The 22,981-nt window shown below is 36.7% G+C and overlaps 1 protein-coding gene across 1 annotated transcript in view; it reads left to right on the forward strand.

Annotated features, from left to right (window-relative positions):
- The window catches only part of Ctnna3 (catenin alpha 3), a 1,456,883-nt gene that overhangs the window by 1,392,641 nt on the left and 41,261 nt on the right, over window positions 1-22,981 (forward strand). Inside the window, exons 16-17 of the mRNA XM_051153175.1 lie at window positions 9,958-10,063; window positions 17,193-17,327. Of these exons, the coding sequence (XP_051009132.1) occupies window positions 9,958-10,063; window positions 17,193-17,327 (241 nt within the window). The remainder of the gene's footprint in view (window positions 1-9,957; window positions 10,064-17,192; window positions 17,328-22,981) is intronic.

A 22,981-nucleotide genomic window follows, 5' to 3' on the forward strand; every position in this document is an offset into this window, starting at 1 on the left:
GACCAATGAAAGGAAACCTTGGGCTACACTGAAGACTAGGATGTCTTCTATGACTTTAACAGTGATATTCACTCTTTACCTTTGATGTTGAAGCTGAAATTGCTCTCAGTGTCATATACAGCTCATTTCCTACTATGACAACAAATACAGCTACAGCAACAGGTTGGTTATCTCACAGCCTATATGTCCTCCAAGGAGTAAGAGGCCTTGGACCACCCACCCCAGCATTTATCTGAGAGGAAAAGAGAGGCCCTCATCTACCTCTGTACCAGGGTAGTCCCCAAATCAAACATCTTCCCTCATAGCTTCCATCCCAAAACCCCAGAAGAAAGGTAGGGAGGGGCTTAGAGTGCCCTACTTTCTTGAATACCATCAATACGGTTTACTACAACACCTCCACTCAAAGTGTATGTTCTCTTACATTGTATCAGATAAATAGCTAGGCACTGGTCCTGATAAAAGCATAAAGTAAACATAAAATAATAAAAATATAATAAAGTATCTGAATTGCAGTATCAATTTCAACCTTTGAATCATAACTTTTAAGAGCTAAGGAGATGAATTAAGAAAAGTTCTTGTTATGCATGGATGTGGACCAGACTACAATCCCTAGGCACATACCTGTGATTCATCTGCTGGGCCGTGGAGACAGGAGATTTGGGGTTAGTTAGGTATTTAATAGCCAGATAGTTTAGCCAAATTGGTGGTTTTCAAATTCATTCAGAGACCTTGTCTCAAAAAATTAGGTGGGGAGTGATTGAGGACACGCAAGAATGGCAGCTGGATGAGGACAACACACACACACACACACACACACACACACACACACACACACACACACACATATATATATATATATATATATATATATATATATATATATATATATATATATGGGCACACATATATACACCAATGAATTATACCTTTTAATACTGACTCTGAATCACTTTATAATAACTCAGTAAAGTATATAAATCTCTTGAATGCAGTAGTAATGGCAGAGTCCTAGGAAAAGTAGCTGCCTGAAGCAGTATGCCTTAAGTCTTACTTGATCTTAATAGCTCATTGGCTAACAGTATACAAACAGTGTATTCAATTTTAATAAAGCTATCACTTTGGCTGATCAACTAGGGGGTAAAGAGGCTTTAGTAAAGATCAGCTTATGGGTTCTGACCCTCTCTGTATGGAGTGGAACTGGAAGTACACTAGACTCTTGAATTAGCCATGTAACGCTCTATGAATGTGATAGTTCTTAACTAAGACAGTGACCCCTCCTCTTTGTTTCCTCATCTAGACCTGAGCCTAACACTGTATCATGACCAGAGTTAGATATCAGTTGATAAAATTTGAGAAGATCAGAATCTAAATAGTAATGGCCAGAAAAAAAAGTATACTATTTTCATAAGCTAAAAAGGTAATTGTTTTCTGAGACCATAAACTGTGGTCTGCTATAAAAAGACGAGGAGCAGCCAGTACATCACAATAATTTAAGTGAAGCTGGTGGAAAATGCCCAGGCCCTTTAAGAGATGCTGTACATGATTAAAGCTAAGTCCACTGTCATGAGGGAGGGGAGAGACTCCCCACTCAGAGTGGGTGATTGTGTTTACAGTCCACTGGCTTTGATTAATGTGTGCACTCTGAGAGCCTTGTGTAAAGGTGGGAAAGAACCTGTTTTCAAATGTTAGAGCTGAGCACAGGTTTCTATTATCTGAAAGGGTGTCCATGAATAATGACTTACAAGACTTTGAAGAGAGTGTAGGAGCCATGGTGGGATGTCTTGTCTCTGTGTTAGAAAAAGTACAGATGATTTTTCTCATTAATTCTTACCTCTCACTGGCCTGGAGAATCAACACTGAGAAGCTACTCTATCCCGTACTTCATAGTGTCAGGAACCATCTGCTTTAAAGGTGCATTTTTAAGTGTTTCTAACCATAACATTATTTCTGAGTGAGCCCTTCAAGTGCACAGTGGCTGTCATTTCTAGATGGCTTATGGCAAGACACTTTCATCTCCCCTGAGTCTTGAAGAAGTACAGACAATAATCATCTGATATTTTTTCTCCATCCCCCTCACAAATGGAGTCCTCCCTTGTCATATTACAGTGTGCAATATTTTGAGGCAATCCGTGAATCATAAGTAGCCCCAAGTCAATAGATAGGCACATTACATTTAAGGAAGTGTATTGGGCAGAAAAGTACCAAACACACACACACACACACACACACACACACACACACACACACACACACACACACACACACACAGTGTCCCTGAGTAATCCTGCTTTACACATGCCTCTGAAGCCCCTAACCCCATAACCTACATTATGTGAACCCCAAGAAAAAAACTATAAGTAGATAGCTAGCAGCTGCTTTAGAACAGAGACCACCTTTCACTAACATTGTGAAAAAATACAGGTCAAGTTAGAAAAGAATAAACCTCTAAAGAAACACCTCCTAGAATGCCATTGGATGGCTGATTTTTATGTAAATTTGGACACAAGTGACTTCCTCATAGAAGGCAAAACTCTAACTCTAATGTCTTGGTGGTAACTCTTGAGGACAATGGCAGGCTTGATGCTGAGCACCCAGATGCATCCTGTCTGATACCCAGACCCAGAGGGTATCTTCTCACATGGAGCAAGTAACTTTACAGATGGGGTTGCATTAATGTTTTTGAGATGAAATGATCATCTGAATGGTTTCATATTGCAGGGATCTTTACAATAGGGAGTAGGAAGAGGACAGACTAGTTCATAATATAATGCAAACGGCAGATGTTATAGTAACGTGCTCTGTACACAGAAGAACCACAAGCTGTGGTCTATATGCTGCAAACTAGACTCTCACAAAAAATAGAGAGGGTGGATCTTTAAGCAGAACTTTGGGAAGAGACAAGTCTTGCTGGTACTTAAACGTTGGCGTAATGAAATTTACTTGAGATTCCTGATCCCTGGAAATGTACAATAATAAATCAGTGTTGTTTTTAACAACCATGGATTGCTCTAGGTTGGCGGTTATTTCTTTTAGTGGCAACAGAAACATAGTATGAACATTGTGTGGAGGGTGATAAGGAAAATAGGTGATAACGAAAGGGAATGCGCTGTGATGAATAGAGGGTGCTGTGACCATCATACTGAATATCATGTACCTGCTCTGTATGTCTTTTCAAATGGTACCATGAGAACAGATCAGTGACTGTTTGTTATTGTAACCACTGTTAAGAGCCACAGTTAATGATTTGGTCTTCAATTGTGGAATAATAAACTATACTGGTCAGTCAGATCCCAAAACCTAAGACCCAATCCATCTATGAACCAGAAGTCAACTGCATAATAATGGTGACTTTTCCCTTTAGATATGGCTTCCTGTAGACCCAAAGAAAACAGGAAAAAAATAAATTAGAAAAAGAAAATATCAAATTGCTGTTACAAAAATCAAAGAGGAACCTAAGGAGAGATTACTTATTCCATAAGGCTTGACATTGGTGCATGAAGACTGAAAGTGTAGTCTTAAGAGGATATCCCTCAGGCAGTGGATGGCCGCCATTCATTCTGTTTCCCTTGCTATACCTAAAATGTTCCATTAAGTTTTCCAGGGGGGTTCTGGTGGTTGAAAGTGCAGGTGCAGAGAACACCCAGCATGTTACCGTGGAATGGGTCCCAAAGTACTAATGACGTGTCCACTTGTCACTCAGTTTAAAATTACCTGTATTTATACCCTTTGGGAAGAAAGGAAAGAACCTTGAACTACTAAGATACAGTTCTCTTTACTAAACACTGGGGGCAGAGTGGGTGTGCCCAAGAGGAGAACAGGCATAGTGAGTGGTTACAGAAGTACTTAAAGTAAGTAATAATCAGTGCCCTACAACACCTTCACGCTCCATGTAATCACTGAGTGAAATCTTAGTCAACGTGATACACATACAACATGAAAACATGGGGTAAGCTTTGTTCTTCAAAGTACTTTTAGTACAAATTTACCAAGTTTTCCCCCATAGGGAAATCTAGAGAAATTTATTTTGTATAAGGAAAATATCAAGTTGTTTATCTATCTGAATGACTTATGCTTAAAAATAATGGGGAAATAGAAGGATCTAGGGGGTCCTAGAAACCTACAAAAAGAAAATCACGATAGGCAGATTTGGGCCTAGGAAGGTCTGCTCAAACTACTGCACCAACCAAGGAAAATAAGCATTGAACCCCTATTCAGATCTAGCCAATGGACAGGACATTCTACCCAGTTGTGTGGAGAGCTGGGACTGACTCTGATGTGAACTCCAGTGCCCCTTGGTGGGGAGGGCTGGTGGCACTCAGAGAAAGGATAAGCAGATGAGACTTGATAGACTGTGACCATATGGTGGGGGAGCAGGTCCCCTTCTGTCACACACCTAGGGGAGGGGAATAGAGTGAAAGAGGGAGAGAGGGAGGGAGGAATGTGAGGATACAAGTGATGGGATGACAATTGAGATGTAATCTGAATAAATCACTTCAATTTAAAAAAGCAGCATAAACCAGCAGGAAAGGAAAAAAAATAAATACACAAGAATTGATTCCATAAAAAATTGACTTTGTTAAAGAATTACTTCTGTTTAGTTCCACTTTTGCCCCTTACCCTAAGCGTTTAGTTGTTTTCATTAATTTGTCTTATTTTTCCTCACAATCAAATTCTTGGCATTATGTATTTTCTGGGATTTGATATAACACTAAATGCAAATTGAAGGCACTGAAGGAATTTATTTGTATCTCACTTTTATAAAAAGTTGATTGTGGATTTTAGTAATGGCATCTCTGTACACTATCTACACTCTTGTCTGTCTGTCTCTGTCTCTCCCTGTCTGTCTGTCTGTCTGCCTCTGTTTCTCCCTCTGTCTCTCCCTGTCTGTCAGTCTGTCTGTCTGTCTCTGTATCTGTCTGTCTGTCTGTGTCTGCATCTCTGTCTCTGTGTGCGTCTCTCTGTCTTTCTTTCTTTGTCTCCCCCTCTCTGTCACTCTGTCTCTGTCTTTCCCTGCCCCCTTCCCACACACACCAAGAACAAAACGGCAGTGGTAACCATAGATTAACTTTTCACTACTATGAATTTTTTCAGTGTACCACCATTCAAAACAAACAAACAAAAAATATTTTTTGAAAGACAGGGGAAAAAAACCCTGAAAAAACCATGTTCCTTCAGCCAATACAGCTGAAATTGTAAGACACATGTTCAACCTGGGCACAAAGCCAAATCTATTTCTTATTTTGTAATTGCAATAACAGACAAAGTCAATTATTAAGAATAGTAGTTATAAAGGGTTCTGCCTTGTGCATGATGATAATTTTTCTAATTCCACGCTGCGTTTGTTCATGAAGAAGAGACTTGACTTACTTCAGAAAAACTCCTGTCACCTATCTGAGTAAATAGTTCATCTAAGGTTACCACAGCTGTTCTGCTATTGGTGTGTGTGTGTGTGTGTGTGTGTGTGTGTGTGAGAGAGAGAGAGAGAGAGAGAGAGAGAGAGAGAGAGAGAGAGAGAGAGAGAGAGAGAGAGAGAGAATGTTCATATGTCTGAACACAATTAATGCAATTAATCCTATGGCACAGCACATGCATGGTAACAATGTTGGTGTCAGGCTTCACCTTGCCCCTTATTTGAGCCAAGGCCTCTCTTATCCTCTAATACTGGCTATGTGCTAGGTGCTGCCTGGGTTCTAGTTAGTTCTCTTGTATCCACTTCTCATTTCTTCACAGGAGTACAGGGATGGATACAAGTCTAGCTTTCTGTGGGTTCTGATAACTCATACTGAGGTCTTCATTCTTGTACAACAAGCACATGTTTTTAAATTTTGACAGATGAATTGTATGCAACCAGATGTTCTTTAGATATAGACAGGGTGATATGGAAACAAGCAAGAATGACATCATATAGTCAGTCATTAGGAAGCTCTCTTCCTCAGTGCCTTCCATGTTGGGTTATAGATAATTATTTTGATCACTATGTATTTAAAAAAAAAAACCTTGGTCTCTGGCCTACACCTTTAATCCCAACACTTGGGGGGCAGATGCAGGCAGATCACTGGTGTACAGAGAGAGTTCCAGGACAAGCCAGGACTATTGCACAGAGAAACCCTGTCTTGAAAATCTGAGGGAAAAAAAGAATGGCCTCCAGCTTCTTTAAATATTTCCAGATATATCACCTTCGCCCCACTACTCCCCTGGGTGTCTTCCTCTGTAGGACCTAACTTTGTGATTTAAGGCTCAATTTGCTGACAGGAAATCGTGAGGATCCGTTACGAAGATGAAGACCTGCAGACAGCCTCTGAATGCGTCTCCCAATTTGAAAAGTCTTCATTGCATAGCGCGTTTTCAGGCCGACGATGTTAGAAATTTGTCATAGTTTCAGTAATTGTAGCTTGTTCTGGAAGCTTGGCAGGATAAGGAATCGTTTGTAAAATGTGTATTTTCCCTGGCACTCAGATGGAAGCTTGCCAGGCAATACATCTAATTAAGAATGAGGCGAAGGGGGTAATTGTGGTCTGTCATCCTGTAGTATCATCGCTTGAAGGTACCAAAATGTATTGTGACTTTCAAGATCATACTTTTATAGCAAGGTTTATATTTGGAGCTAGAAGTAATTTCTCCTTTATTAGTCCAGGGTTTTCATACAGGAACAATTCTTATTTTGCAAATTAGGGTCCATTAGATGCATTCTGTAGATATAACTCTTCGTATATTGTTTAAGCTGTAAGAGGCTTGGCTGCTTTCCTTAGAAACAACCTTTGTCCATTGTTTAAGACCTTGAAAATTGATGTATTGTCTTTGGGGAGCTTAGACAGCTTTATTTAAGTTTAACTTTCTCTGGAGAGGCATAGAGATAATGAAATGCAATTCCTTACTTGAACATAACCATGTACATAACTTCCAGTCCTCCCTGATGCATAAAGCAAATTTGATAAGAGCAATTCAAATATTGTAACAATTAATGTTGATTTTTTTTGAGTTGCTAAGAAACCTATGTCAGCAGTTCAGGCATGTGGGGATGACCGTTTCTGAGGCCAGATTTTCATTGTGTTACAGTGCACGGCCATTTAACAACTTTTTCTGCTTCATCTTTAGAGGAAATCTTGCTTATGATGGTTTTGAAAGGAGCTAGGAAAAAGAAGCCATGAAAGGACTTTCAGGATGTGCACACAGCAGACACACATTGTGGTGGTCATCTGACAGGAACAGAAGTCTTGCGTTACTTACCTTTGTGTGAATCTGCTCTTTTGCTATTTTTTAAACCACAATATAGAACTATTCTTTTGTATTAATTTGCTTTTTATTTCTTTGGTAAAGTCTATAATCAAAAGCAACCTAGAAAGAAAAGAGGTATTTGGCTTACTTCCCAATCACGATCATCATTGAGAAAGGCCAAGGGAGCGCAAGCAAGGCAGGAGCCTGAGGTCAGAACTAAAGTGCAGACCATGGAGGAATGCTACTGACAGACTTGCTTCCAGAACATGCTCAATTTGCTTTCTTAGATAAGCAAAAATCACCTGCCTAGGAATGACACCACCTAAGGAGGGCCCCATTAACCAAGAACATGCTCCATAGACTTGCCTACAGTCCATTTTGATAGGGATATTTTCTCAAATGGAGTTACCTCTTCCCAGAGGACCCTAGCTTGTGTCATGTTGACACAAAACTAATCAGAACATCTTCTGAGTGCTTAAACATATTTCTCCAATATCTCGGACACGTTTTACGCTTTGGTTTCTATCAACACATTCAAGCTAAGGTGTAACTAAGACACAAAGACTCTCCCTCCCCATCTATCTGCATCCTGACTTGTCTAATCAAAATCCTTCTCTTCTTACCCTTACCCGTTACTCTCACATTGCTCATTATTCCCACCTCCCCTTTTCTAGGGCATCACAGAATAATCACTCTTGTTAATTGCACCTTGAGTGCTCATTGTCTTCCAGGGACAAGGATCAGAATCTAAAGATCAGCACTTGGGCATCTGTGTCCTGGTGCTCAGTGAAAGGGGGGCAATGCGGGGAACTTAGAGTAGGATAGGAAAGCTACCTTTGCTCAGGTAGACTTTCGTCTTTCTTTTCTTTCTTTTTTTCTTTTCTTTTTTCTTTTTCTTTTTTTTTTTGAGATAACAAGATATATAAAAGCATTTCCTTTAAAATCCAGGTATGCACCTCTGTGGCTAGTAAAAAGATAGAAATTTAAAGACACCTGATTCACTTTAATTTAATATTCACAAACAAGTATCTGTTTTCCTCCTCCTTTTCTATCAAACTCGCCACTCACTAAAGAAACAAAGAGAGCCTCGCAGAAATGTAAGATGGACACAACATTCTTACCTGCTTAATCTGTGAGATCACGACAGTAACCTTTTTGTACAGGTGTGTCAGGAGCCATAGTTACCTTAAAGTTGTAACATGTTCCGTCTTCAATTCAGTACTTTACTTAAGGCAACAGTTAGGGATTGTTGGAGAAATAAACTCAGGTAATCTTAGAAAGTTTCTGTGTGTTGGATGCTACCCCATTCCAGAAGAAAAGGAGGCACAGTAATGAGTAGGTCTGTTGCTGTTTTGTCTTTTGCTGTTTTTTTAGGAAACAATTAAAAATAATTTGGATCTAGGTTTGTGCTACAACTATGACATACTACTTTTTTGTTTTGTTTTATTTTGTTTGGCCTTACCCCAGTCAGGGGAAGCTATGGGAGTGTAAAAAGAAAATGTAGATTTAGGGGAAAACTAGAGCAACAACTTTAATAAACGGCATACTGGTGCTAATACACAAATGGTGTTCTCAGGACCCTCTCACTTCCACGGATGCTCTGAGGTTGCCCCCACATTCTCCTCTCCCTCCCCGCCCGGTTCCTTCTTCTTCTCATGCTCAGACTATGACATAAACATGAAACAACTCATCAGTGGACATCTGGGAGCAGGGGTTGTGAAGCATAACAGGCCTGTCCCGCCACTACCTGCAACTGGCTTCTTCTCTTACTAACAAAGCTGGGCATCTAGTGTAGCTGAACCCAGAGACTTTGAACCAGACCAGTGATTCATTGCAGTGAACATTTGCAAGTAAAGCTGTTTAAGCAAAAGGGTAATATGGTGTGACACACCATAACACACCGTAGTTTCCATGACAAGATTTTTTTTCTTTTTGATTTTATTTTTTGTTTTCTTTTGGGAGTGGTTACAAGGGCAGAGAGCAGATACGGGGGGTACTGGAGGAATAGAGATGAGTAGGGCTGGGGTGCAAGTGTGAAATTCACAAAACATCAATAAAAAGTTTTAAAATGTATGAAATGGATTAAAGAGAAAAATCATAAGCAGCCTGCCCTATCACAATGCAACCTTGAATGTATATGTCTTGACTATGAATAATATTTGCATTAGATAGCTGGGTCCGCCAAGATATATCTAAGCTGACTCTCATTATAATTAAAAAATAGGAATAAAGTCTAATGCTATTCATCTTCTTTGTAGTAATGTCTAATTTTTTTCTACCACAGATTTTAATTTTATTTTTTACTTTGAAGACTAAAATTAAATATACACTGGGCTTATCCAAGAGCAAAGTGCATAAGTATAATTGCTATTGTTTGTGGTCGTAAGTCTGTTATTTATGTGTGTATAGATATATATCTATTGGGGCTAGAGAAGTGGCTCAGTTGTTAGGGAATGCTTGCATTCTTGTAGAGGACCCAAGTTCAGTTCCCAGATCTCACGTGAGAGAGTTAACGAAACCTACAACTCTAGATCCAGGATAGCCAATGCCCTCTTCTGGTCACTGCAGATACCTACATAAATACACTGACACACAGATACACACACACACACACACACACACACACACACACACACATTAAAATAATAATAATGATAAACAAAATATGTAATATGTGTATATTCATTACATATATATGTTTATGTATGAATCAGAAAACTGCTATGTATCATTTATTTTTAGGGGGAAAGGACCACTAAAGCATACCACTGATGTAATCTATGCAGCTAAAATGATATCAGAATCAGGATCAAGGATGGATATTCTTGCTCGGCAGATTGCTAACCAGGTGAGCTACTTATAAATAGACATAGGAAAGTTTTTGCTATTTTCTCTCTTCTGCTTAATTATTGACTAGAGAAAATCTGGGTGACAATTTTTTAACTCTATTGAATAAATTTGCTTTCTATATTATAGTTCAAAGATCTATATTTATAATTATGCAACTTCTCAGACAATAAATTCTGAGAAAATATAATGAATTATAGAGAATATATATTTAGCTTTAAATATACTTTATTTTTAAAATCAGTTTCATCAGATTGAAATGAAGTGAATTTCTTTTTATTGGCTGTAATTATATAATGGGTGTTTCTCTTTTCCTTGATGTTGAATTTTTTTTTCACATTTTTCTTCTAAAATAGTAGCTGTTTGACATCAGCACTTTGCAGCATTATTAGAACAATAAAGTAAAGATGTAAATTGAAGGATGTATATATCTCTTGGGTAGACTGGTGTTTCTTCACACATTTTACTTCATTTCCTTGAGATTTTCACAGATTTTAAAAATAATTTTTGGCAGTGCCCACATTAGAAAGTTATCTGTATAGTGGGAATTAATATTTCATGCAGGAGTATAATATGAAGACATTTTTTATTTTATATTTAAGAGAATTGTAAATATTTCTTTGGGGTAAATACCTATTTGATTTTGAATATACAATATATATTATGAATATACAATATATTATGTTTTGTTTATATAGTGATAGTACAACTTTAGTGGGATACTTTTTAATAACATAGCTGCCATTCCACCTCTATCTATATATACTCTGTTGGAATATGAGAAAATTTAATCTGATAGATAATATATTTGTGGGTGTAATGGAGAACAAACAAATGAGAGAAGATGCCACCAGAGGAAAACATTTTTAATTCCCTGAGTGTGCATTGCTTTTATCAATATCTTGCTACCTTAAACATTATAAAAATTGCATCAATCTGTTGTTTAATGTAGATCAAACATTCATCATTTAAAAGTCTAGAAGCAAGCACGGGACCGAAATAGTTTAGATTTCACAAGACTTGAGATTTCTGATTTTCAGAGTAAAGGTGCTCAAAATTTAAGTCTAGATAAATCTTCCTTTTGAGACTATCCCACGTTTAAAATACTTCTTGTTCAAGCATTTCAGCTAAGAGTTACTGACACAGCGTTTAGAACCTATATCTAAAACCAAACTTTATCATCTTGAAATTCACAATTTCTTAGTCTAATAAATAAATGGATTCCATTATCATTTATACTTTCCTTTATTTTAGGATTGTATTGCATTTACTTTCATGGGATAGACTAAATATTACTGGGAAAATTAAAATATATTATCTTAGCCATATATGTATGTAGCAAAGCCCCTTTAAGCAATGAATATTTACGGTTTTCTCTTTGCTTTAGAATACATAACTGTATGAAAACTATCATTTTGACATTTACATGGTATCTTTTTTCCTTTAATTTGACCCGATGCTTTGATATAATTCCTAAATTTTTCATCAATTTAATATTATTCTCATTATGTGGGAGGGAGGGAAAATATGTTACTTCCATCTAGTATTGATATTTTCCAAGACACTTAAGAAACAGCCATTGACTAGTTTATAGGTGTGAATAAAAGTCCTCATACATTTTTCACTTTGTAAAGCCAAATAGTTTCTAATGGAGACTTATGAATAATTATGCCTCTGAACTGTTAACCCTGTGAATTAACAATCTGATGCAATTGATTTAGTTACCATCTTGGGAGGTCATCCATGACTATGCATTCATTTGTTCAAAGAAACACACACACACACACACACACACACACACACACACACACACACACGCTTTAGACTTTAAGCAATTTAAACTATTTTTAAAAACACAATTGGTAGAATAATGAAAGTGAGACAATTTCTACTTCTTGTAGTTTTTTTTTACTGACTATTTTATTCAATCTAGAATTTCAATTTTTGACAATTACTGTTCTTTTCATTTTCTGATGGGCTATCAGACTATCAATTGATAATTTGTAATTTTATATTATACAAGGATACTATGCTAATAGTGTGTACAATACATTCATAATAATAATAGTATGTACAATTTTCATAATAAAAACATGTGTTACATATATTTAGTTTCATTCTGTGTAGTGTAAGAGTTATATGTAAGGAAAATGATATAAAATCAATTTAATTGAAAGCTATTTATTGGTGGTTACTTTCTTTTTCATTTTTTTTCATTCCTATCTTCCTCTATTGAATACTGCATTGTAATGTATACACTAGGCATTATTCATTACTTAATGAATTGCTGTTATTTAGTTATAAAGAAAACTGAAAGTCTCTGTTCATTTAATTTCCAATTGCTTTATTTGATTATTTAATTATATAAATTTATGACATTTAGTTTATAATTTAATACAATAACCAAGCGATCAGGTTACATTTTCCATCTCCTTCAACATTCTGAAACTGATAAAATTTGGGGTTTTTTTTATACATCATACAATATAAGACCTCCTGCTAGCGCTCACACCTAGCCTTATTTGTCTCCATCACTTAAAATTTCTCGAACCTTAGACTTAAATTGAGATGTTGTGGTATCTTCACTTGGCCATTCAGTACAGCACAACGCATATACCAATATTTGATGCATTACATAGTATATTCCTAAAGGACAGGATTTTTTAGCTACCACGATTTTTAAACAATTTGAAAATGAATAACAAAGTTAGTGAGCTAGAGAATAGCAATACAAGACCTGGTTTCTGAAATGCAGGTTCATATGTTTTTAATCTCTCTACACTGCTCTACACAGGTTTCCCAAATGCAGGTGCATGTGTTTTTAATCCCTCTACACTATTCTATGATTTGCCAGGTCAACAACTGGTCTAAATTAGATGATACAACCAACACCATTTAGAGCAGGAAAAATACACAATGGTTTAGATGCAGTTGCAAGGCACCCTCACATAGGGAAGAATCAACAGAGCTCAAATGAGTGATGCATCACATAGGGAGAAACCCTGGTGATGTGCCCAAAGTCTGCCTACCACTTCCTTGTAACTTTGTTAGAACAAGTATGTCTAGGTTGTTGAGTGAATACCCCTATTCAATCATGATTACAATTAAAGCTGATGTTTAGTGCTAAATAAATTAACAATGATAGCTCAATGATGATAGCACCATAAAACTTGAGAAATACTTATGAAATCATTAACAATCCGTTCAACTATGATCAGAATCATCTACAAGTGTAACTTGTATTGGTGTTTACCAAATATTATTGATGGATTTCCTTATATCCTACTCTCATGGTATGAACTGAGGATTTCATTATAATAAAACTATACTAGAAATTAAATTCTAGAGCTTTCATTATATCATTATTACATATGTCTTAAGAATATAATTCCCAGATGTATCTTGTGACGGTATGTGTGCTTTGATGCTGTTTTCTCTTTGAAATTTATTTGAAGTGCAGATGTTGATGTGGAGTTCAGTTCTCTAGACTAATGAGCCCATGCTTCATAAAAGTAATTACCTAAAGGTGCCTCAGGAGTGAGTGAGGATAGATACTGAATGTGTGATCTGTGTGCCCCCATCAAGTGACAGCCGGTTCTCTGCTCAAAGAGATGATCTTCCACCATTTCCCCTTTCTTTCTTTGTCATGCTTGCATCTAAGCAATGCCGTAGATGCTTTGAGAATGATCATTCAACTTTCTCCCATTCCTTCAAAACTGTGACCGTGGTTTGGACCAGAAGGACAAAATGTACTGAATATTATATCACGGGCTTACTCATTAATGGAAGTGAATAAGTAAGGAAAGATTCCTCCTCGTAGCTCCTCCCCTGTCCACAAGAAAACAAATTGATGGGAGATGGAAGGAGAATCATTATTTTTTGAGGGTGTTCCCAGTGGTAGATACTCACATTTCAGTTAGGAGGCTGCACAAGTCAGAATCACTAATTTGACTTAGTGGTTATCAAAACAATTTTTTAAATAGAAGACATTAAGTAAGACTGGGGTGTATTAGGCAGATATGAATGTAGTTGAAGGAAATGAGTGGTAGATATGATTGTATTTCATTGTATAATTGTATGAAATTCTTAACAACAAAGAAAAATTATAATATTAAAAAATACACACAACTAGATTTTGTGTGAATTGTCATTTCTGCCACTCTTCCCACACCCTGATTTTATGTGCAAGATAACATATCTCTGTAAGTTTGTGTCAACTCAAGTAATTCCTTAATTTACAAATTTCAGTTATCAGGGAAGAGTGTGCCATGATTGAATTGTAATCTGTTACTTATGAAACATGTACTTCCTGAGTGTTTCCCACTCAGGAATTTAAAATAGGTTAGGGCAACTTTTCTATATGGCTACTACTGAAGAAAAGAATTGGTGAAAATGCATACATTGTTCATACCTAGTTTGTAGGATATCTGGTCTTGAATCCAAGTGAATACTAAAACAAACAAACCAAAAAAAAAAAAAAAACCCACATTTATTTATAAAGTATTTAAAATACAAACAACTTAAGTTTTAATCAATATAATGAAGTTTAACCTGTATGCATCAGAGTGTTACAATAACAACCATCAAAAATTAGAGTTAGTCCTAAAGTCAGTGTTTCCACTACTGACATTATGGGAAAACTTCACTGTATGTCTCTGCTTTCTACAATTTATTTGTTAAACGTATTTATTTACTGAGTATGCACGCTGTCACAGCCAGTGTCCCATTGTTGTGAAGAGGCACTATGACCACTGCAACTATTATAAACGAAAGCATGTAATTGGGACTTGCTTATCATTTCAAAGGTTTAGGCCATTGTTATCCTAGTGGGGAAAATGACAACACACAGGCAGACATGGAACTGGAGAAGAAACTCAGGGTTCTACACCCAAACTTCAGGCAGCAGGAAAAGAGAGAAATATATGTATTTCTTTTATGGATTACTATGGACTTTGGGTGCACGTGCCCAGGTCCTCATCTTGTACACCTGACTTGGAGATATGTAGCCCAAGGTACTTGACGATATGGAATAGAATAGACTTCCCAGGAATTTCCCAACTAGGCCTCATTTTAGTTACAAATTAGTTATCCATCTATACATATAAGTCCTGTACCTATCAATTCAGTCACCCTCAGTTGAGTTTGGTATAGGTAGCCATTTGATGGTATTGGTATTTGGTGTATTATATACATATTCCATATTTCTTTGCATGCTATTATTTCCCAAGCAATAAAATGCACCAACTATTTATATGCTATTTGTGTTATGTTGATAATATGTGATATAAATAGATTTGAAACTTACCAGGAGGATATGTTTTGGTTATGCACAAATACTTTGCCATTTTGTTTAAGATGAACTGAGAAGTTTTGGATTTTGGTATCTGCATATTTCCTGGGACCTCTCCATAGTGGATAATGGAGAATTAATGTCCAAGATGAATGCAAATATTTGTGAGAGGTTTTGTGGTTTTTTTCATCTAACATCTTTGCATTTATTTACTTATTGGTGTTGGGACAGCACTCAGAGGCCATGGTATACATGTGGAGGTCAGAGAATAACTTATAGGAGTCTGAGCTCTTCTTCTACCTTATGAGGTCTAGGAATTGAACTCTGCTTGTAAGATTTGGTGACAGGTACCTTTGGTACTGAGCCATCTCACTGGTGGCTGTTCAGCCTGTCTTTTAATTTGTAAATTTATATAGTTTGATTTAAAGATTTTAAATAACATCTTATAATGATGGATATAAAGTGTATCTATTTCAATATAGATGAAATATATGAAGAAAGTGAAGACCACTGACTGTATCATATTCATTGATTATTTTCATAGATTTCCTTTTCAGTATGCTTTAAATCCATACATTTTCATACAATTTAGTTGAAATGATGCATGAAATTTTAAATCCTGAGTTTTTAACCTTCAGCTGTTAAAATTTTTCTCCTCTATTATTTGAAAAAAATTTAAATTATTTCATTGTTTATTATTTTATTTATGCATATGTGTTTGTCTTTGTAAGTGAATGTCATATGTCTGTGGGTGTCTGTGGCAACCAGAAAAGGATGTCAAATCCTCTGAAAGTGGGAGGCACATTTGGCTGTGAGCTGCCTGGCATAGGTTCAAGGACTTGGACTTGGAATATCTGAAGTGCAGCAAACACTCTTAATTACGGAGCCATCCCTCCAGCCCATGGAAGTACTTTGAAATTAGGCAAAGTCACAGTATTCAGACAGAGATTCATATTTCCCCTTCCAACTAGTTTGCATTATTTCAATTTTTTATATTTTAAGTGCTGTAGCAATAATTTTATTGTTCATGGGTTCCTGTTTGCATGTCTATGCTCTTATGAGAAGTTATTAATAATAGAGAAAAGGTGAGGAACATACTTCCTAAGTCTCTAACTTCATTGGGAACATAGAATGAAGACTTGGCCTTATTCTGAGACATTTGCCCTGTTGCAGTGAATCAGCTCAGTACTATTTTTTTTAGAAGTGCCCTATAGAAAATAAAGCACCAAGTGGGGCTGTTCTTGAAAAAGAGGTTTGTTACATCCTTACAACCTGTGAGCTTTCTGCTTCTTTCCTGCACTGCATCTGCCATCTCAAGGTGGAAATAAATTACCTGCACCAGCTAAGAGCATTTAAAGCTGAAAATAATACAGCATAATATGCTTTGCTGTGGATTTAGTTTTCTCACACAAATATTCCGGGCCACACAGCAGAAAACTATGCATCCCAAAGAATAATCTTGTAGTGATTCTGGGTGGTGGGACAGTTGTGTGTTACTGCTTCCTTGTGTCCACCTAAAGACATAATCTGAAGGCTGCTAAGCTTGCTATAATTTGAAGGCAGCTTTTTATGTATTTCTTCCTATCTGCAGATTCCTATAGCAAGTGCCTTTCTTAAACTCAGTGATTACAACTGAAGAATAAATAACCTGTTTGAGCAGATGCTTTCCAGAGAGGCGTATGGGACAATACTTGGGCTGGCATAAGAAATGGGACCTGTGGGAAATTGCTGCCCTGGAAGGCATACATGGTGATGTGCGCACTCTGATATGCTTCTCTCTTTTTGTTAATCTTACTGTTTCTGGTTTTTTTTTTTTTTTTAATCTCTCATACATCTACAGTGTCCAGACCCACCATGCAAACAAGACTTGCTGGCTTATCTGGAGCAGATTAAGTTCTACTCCCACCAGCTGAAAATCTGCAGTCAAGTTAAAGCCGAGATCCAGAACCTGGGGGGTGAGCTCATCATGTCTGCAGTGAGTATGACCCATCACTTCTGCCATTTCACACAGAAGATACTAGAAACAGAGCAGCCATGGCACCGCTCACCACAGTCTCTCAGATGTATTTAGCATAGGACAAACTTGGTCACAGTTAGTATAAAGTGCATATAATTTAACAACCAAGAACACTTTCCAAGGTTCTTCAAAAAATGTTAAATCAGTGTTGTTTTTACTTCAGAGATTATGGAATATATCAACTTTTTGATACTACCTGGATAAGAAATTCATGGTTCTATAGAACAATTTTCAGTTCCTTACAAAGTATACAGAGAGAACTCTGAATTGAGTTCTGTAACATTTTAAAACAAGTGGATGTAAATTATACATCAATTCAATTATTTTTATTTCTATTAATTAATCTTTATTTTCCACAAATTTATTTTTTATAACATAAAAATTCTTGTCATGAGATTTAAAAAGCACTCCACATGTAACTTTTGAAAATGAGTATTATATAAATATTTTGGATTAAAGAAACTTGCGTAGATCCTTTGGTGGCCTTGAATTTCAATCTTCTTTTAAAATACCATGGTAGAAATAGTGTCCGGTGGGTTTTGCTCATCCCTTAATAACATTAGATCATTCCTTTAGAGCAGGTACAGTAATAAAATAACGTTTGACATCTATTTTGGATTCAGTTACCAGTGACTTTGAGAAGGACGTGCACCAAGAATATAAATTTAGGTTAAAGCGTGATGAACATTACAGGAAGCCATATTGCCTGAACATTTCTTAGCTGTACCAGCACACTTAGGGCCTAGCAGCATCTCATCCTTCTATATCCTAGCATTGAATTTTCTCTTAATAAACTGATGTACTTGAAGCAAATGCAGTTACAAAAAAAAAAAAAAAAAAAAAGCAAAGGTTATCATCAGGGGCAGAGAGAGGAAATTAATCATTATTGATTATCTATCTCTGAACTAAGTTTTAGCTCAATCGTTGCAATCGCATTCCAGGGAGACAGTTATTTGATTGTTTTGTTTTCTTTGATATCTGAATCAATGGGATTCAGAAAGGTTAAATGGCTTCTCTGGGGTCATAAAGTAAATGTCAAGTTTAGGGTTTCTGGTCAGAGACCCCTGTGCTCTCTCTTCTGGTGCTCAGCATTGAGCCTATGAAGAAACTGAGGCTTGGGAGGCATTAGTGAATGGCTCAGGGAAGTGGTAGGATTTCTCCCTTGCTTTTTATTCCAGTAAAGGTCAGAGGGGGGATATAGATTTATATTCTTGATATACAAATATTAGAAAATCACACAGATCAATATCAATGTTGATATCCTTTAACTTTTTAAATAAGAGATGTTTTATTAAACCCAAAGCCATATAAGCTATTTCAGCATGTCCAGAGAGAAATATGAACTTATTCACAGGTACACACTTATATTCCAGAGAAAATTGTAAAGGCATTAGTGATTTTTTACTTATTGTATAATTGTTTACTGACCGACTAGAAGTGCATTATAAATATCACAAGTAAGATTAACTCATATAGCGTACTGAACTTTGTAACATAATATACATTAAGTATAAACAGAACATATATGTTTATTTATATGATACACAAATTTTTAAACAGTGTCTCCTATAATGTGGGATATTTTATATAAAATATTGAGTGATTATATCAAAATGAGGAAGTAGTGTGTATAGAATTCTCTTTTGTTCAGCCTGGGAGGGCAAGGTTGAAAGTCGCACTGCTTAGTCACGTACTGCACATTACTCTTGAAGGAAAAGACCTGGATTCAATATTTATTGTTTGGTTTCTACTGACTGTTTTGTCACTTGCCCATTATTTAAACATTTAAAAATTATAAACCAAATCACTGTAAGTCAATGACCACCTCCATGAGCACATTACATATGTGTATTAAGCTTATGTTTCTGAGCTATGTTTTGAGCTATGTTTCTGAACTATTAGACATCAAGTCTTTTTCCCTCTCCTTCAATATTTCCCATAGTCACCATCTTTACAAGGCCCAAATTTTCATACAATTTTATTTTCCAAATATATGCATTGGCTTTTGTCTTACCCTGTCAAATCTCTCAAAAAATTTGATGCATGTCCACAGGTACAGTCTTGATATAGCTACTAAAATATATGATTCCTATATTAACAAATAAGTGCCTTGTTTAACATCATGAGAGAAGCTTCCTCATGCAACAGATGGGGAAAAAAAAACACAGCAACCCATGGTCCAGACATTACACAGAAAGTGAGAGGCCTTGGAGCACTCAGCCCTAAATGGGATGTCTCCACCAAATCCCTCCTCCCAGAGCTCAGGGAACCCTGAGGAGAGCAGGTGGCAACAGTGGCAGAGGTGGTAGAGAACACACACACACACACACACACACACACACACAAAAAAAAAAAACAAAAAACAAAAAACAAAAAAAAAAACAAGGCCCTCTAAATCCATATGAGCTAAACTTATATGAACACAGAGACTGAAGTGGTTTTCACAGGACTGCGTGGTTCTGCATCATGTCCTCTGCGTTTATATTACGGCCTCTAGTTTGGTATTCTTAGGAGAGTTCCATGCATGCAAATGAGAGAGGCTTTGATTTTTGTACTTTCTTTTGGACTCTTTTCCCTCTGTTGATCTGCCTTATCCAACTTTCATGTGGTAGTTTTTAATTTTTATTCAGTTATATTTAAAAATGTCTACATTAAAATCTAAAAATGACATGATACTGGCATAGAAACAGTTGGGTGGATCAATGGAATTGAATCAAAGACCTCAAAATAAACCCACATACCTATGGACATTTGATTTTTGATAAAGAAGCCAAAACTATACAGTAGAAAAAAAGATGGCATCTTAAACAAATGGTGCTGGTCTAACTGGATGTCTACTTGAAGAAAAATGCAAATAGACCCTTATTTATCACCCTGCACAAAAGTAAAGCCCAGTGGATTAAATATCTCAACATAAAACCAGAAACACTAAATTTGTTAGAAGAAAAAGTGGGGAAGAGCATGGAGCTCATTAGCATAGGAGACAACTTTCTGAACAGAATACCAATAGCTCAGGCTTTAAGATCAAAAATTAATAAATGGGACCTCATGAAACTGAAATGCTTCTGTAAGGCAGAGGACACTATCCACAGAACAAAACGACAGCCTACACACTAAGAAAAGATCTTCACCAGCACTACATCTGACCAAGGGCTAATACCCAAAATATATAAAGACCTCAAGAAATTAAACACCACCAAACCAGATAATCTAAATAAAAATGGGATACATAACTAAACAGAGAATTCTCCCCAGAGGAATATGGATGGCCAAGAAATACTTAAAGAAATATTCAAGGTCCCTAGTTAACAGGGAAACATACATCAAACGACTGAGATTCCATCTTACACCTATCAGAATGACTAAGATAAAAAACTCAAGGGACGGTACTTGCTGATAAGGATGTGGGGGAAGGGAAACACTCTTCCATTGCTGGTTGGAGTGCAAACTTGTACAATTATGTCAGAGATCAATCTGGCACTTTCTCGGGCAATTGGCAATAACTCTGCCTCAGGACCCAGCCATACCACTCCTGTGCATATACCCGAAATATGCTGCACCATAGAACAAGGACATTTGCTCAACTATGTTCATAGCAATTTTATTCATAATAGCTAGAATCTGGAAACAACCTAAATATCCCTCAACTGAAGAATACATTTTAAAAAACTGTGGTATATTTACACAATGCAATACTACACAGCTATTAAAAAAAAAAAAAAAAAAAAAAAAAAAAAAAAAAAAAAAAAACAAGGAAGTCTTGAAATTTGCAAGCAAATGGATAGAATTAGAAATGATCATCCTGGGAGAGGTAACCCACACCCAGAAAGACATGCATGGCATATACTCACTTATAAGTGGATATTAGCCAAATAATATAGGACAACCACACTACAATACAGAGACCTAAAGAAACTAAATGACAAGGAGGGCCCTAGGGAAAATGCCTAATTCTCATTCAGAAGGGCAAATAGAATAGACACCAGAAGCAGTCAAAGAGAAAGAACAGGAAGGGAGCCTACCATAGAGGTCCTATGAAAGACTCCACCCAGCAGGAGAGTCAAGCAGATGTTGAGATACACAGCCAAATTCCTAGGTGGAGCACAGGGGGTCTTATGGACGAGTTGGGGAATAGAAGGACCTGCAGGAGTCAGGAGCTTCACAAGGAGACCGAAGGAACCAACAATTGCAGGTGTAGGAGGGGGCTGCTACAGATACTGATGCGCCAAGCAAGGACCAAGCATGGTGTAGACCTAGACCCTCTGCTCACATGTAGTAGATACAGTCTCTCTGTAGGGCCCATAATATAGGGAGTGGGGACTACTTCTGACATGGACTCTGGCCTCCACATGTTGAACACTCCCCCGATGGCAGGGCAGCTTTGCCAGGCCACAGAGGAAGAGGATACAGGCAGTCCAGATGAGACTTGACAGGTTGAGATCAGGTGTTAGGGGAGGAGAGGGAAAGGGTATGAGGGAAGGAGGATGGAATCAGGAATTGTCGAGGGAAGGGACTACAATAGAGATGTAAAGTGAAAGAACTAAACATCTTTTAAATATTGAAATATAAATAAAATCTAGCCACTAGGGTAAATGTTAACAACGGAACTGTCATTTATACCTGATGGGAGAGGAAAAAATCAGTTTTCTCCAGTGGAGTGACACTCTCTGTAGATTAACCACTCCATTTCCACCCTCGTGTTCTTGTGAGTTGAACAACTATAGTGGGCCGCACAGTTTTCTGTGTACTTTTATTTGGTTACAATTAGTGGGGTTTTTTTATTTTATTTTTTTGGTTGTCTGTTTTGGGGTGGTACTTTATTTCATTTGTTTTGCTTGTTTTTTGTTTGTTTGTTTGTTTTGGTTGGCTTCAGTTTTGTTTTTAGGGGATTAAGTTTTTGTTCCTTTTATAGAGAAAGTACTTAAAGTTGGGCGGGGAGAAAGAGGGGAGAGTATCTGAAATTGGCTGGGGGGGGGGGAAGAATATGATCAAAATATGTTTATATTTAAAAAATTATTTTAAATAATAAATTATATTGTTTAAAATGACTGCTAATTGTCCATCTAAAAATATGATTTCTTTGCGTTATATAAATGGTAATAATATTCACAATTGTTTTGTGTGGTAATGCAAATTCATGTATGGATAGAATAGGCAGGATCCATTTAAAATCCAGGATTTACTATTTAAAAGTGGAGTCATTATGTGTCCATATAGCGTTGTGAATCCACAGCTATTTGTCATCATTTTGCTCACAACTCTCCATTAGAAAAAATAAATCTGCCAGCGTAAAGCATACTCCCTTTATATCTCTAGACATCTGCTTGCAGGTGGAGCCTGAAAAGCTTTTAAAGCACATTTCATTTTTGTGTGCCAAACTTGAGTATTTCAGTGACCCTGTAGTCACCTTTTTCCTTTCTTTATCTTTTTCCTTTATGTCTGTCTCCATAAATTTGAAAACTAAGCTGTTATGAGGTAATCTCAACCGAAGCAGAGAAACTTATTTTTAAATATCACTCAGATTTTATATTTAAAACTACAGAGTTCACTAGAGAATGTGTTCATTACAGCATTAGGTTTAAGTAACGGGACTCTTGCAAATACGTTTGATG

The sequence above is a fragment of the Acomys russatus genome, chromosome 11, assembly GCF_903995435.1.
Source record: "Acomys russatus chromosome 11, mAcoRus1.1, whole genome shotgun sequence".
Classification (NCBI taxonomy): Eukaryota; Metazoa; Chordata; class Mammalia; order Rodentia; family Muridae; genus Acomys; species Acomys russatus.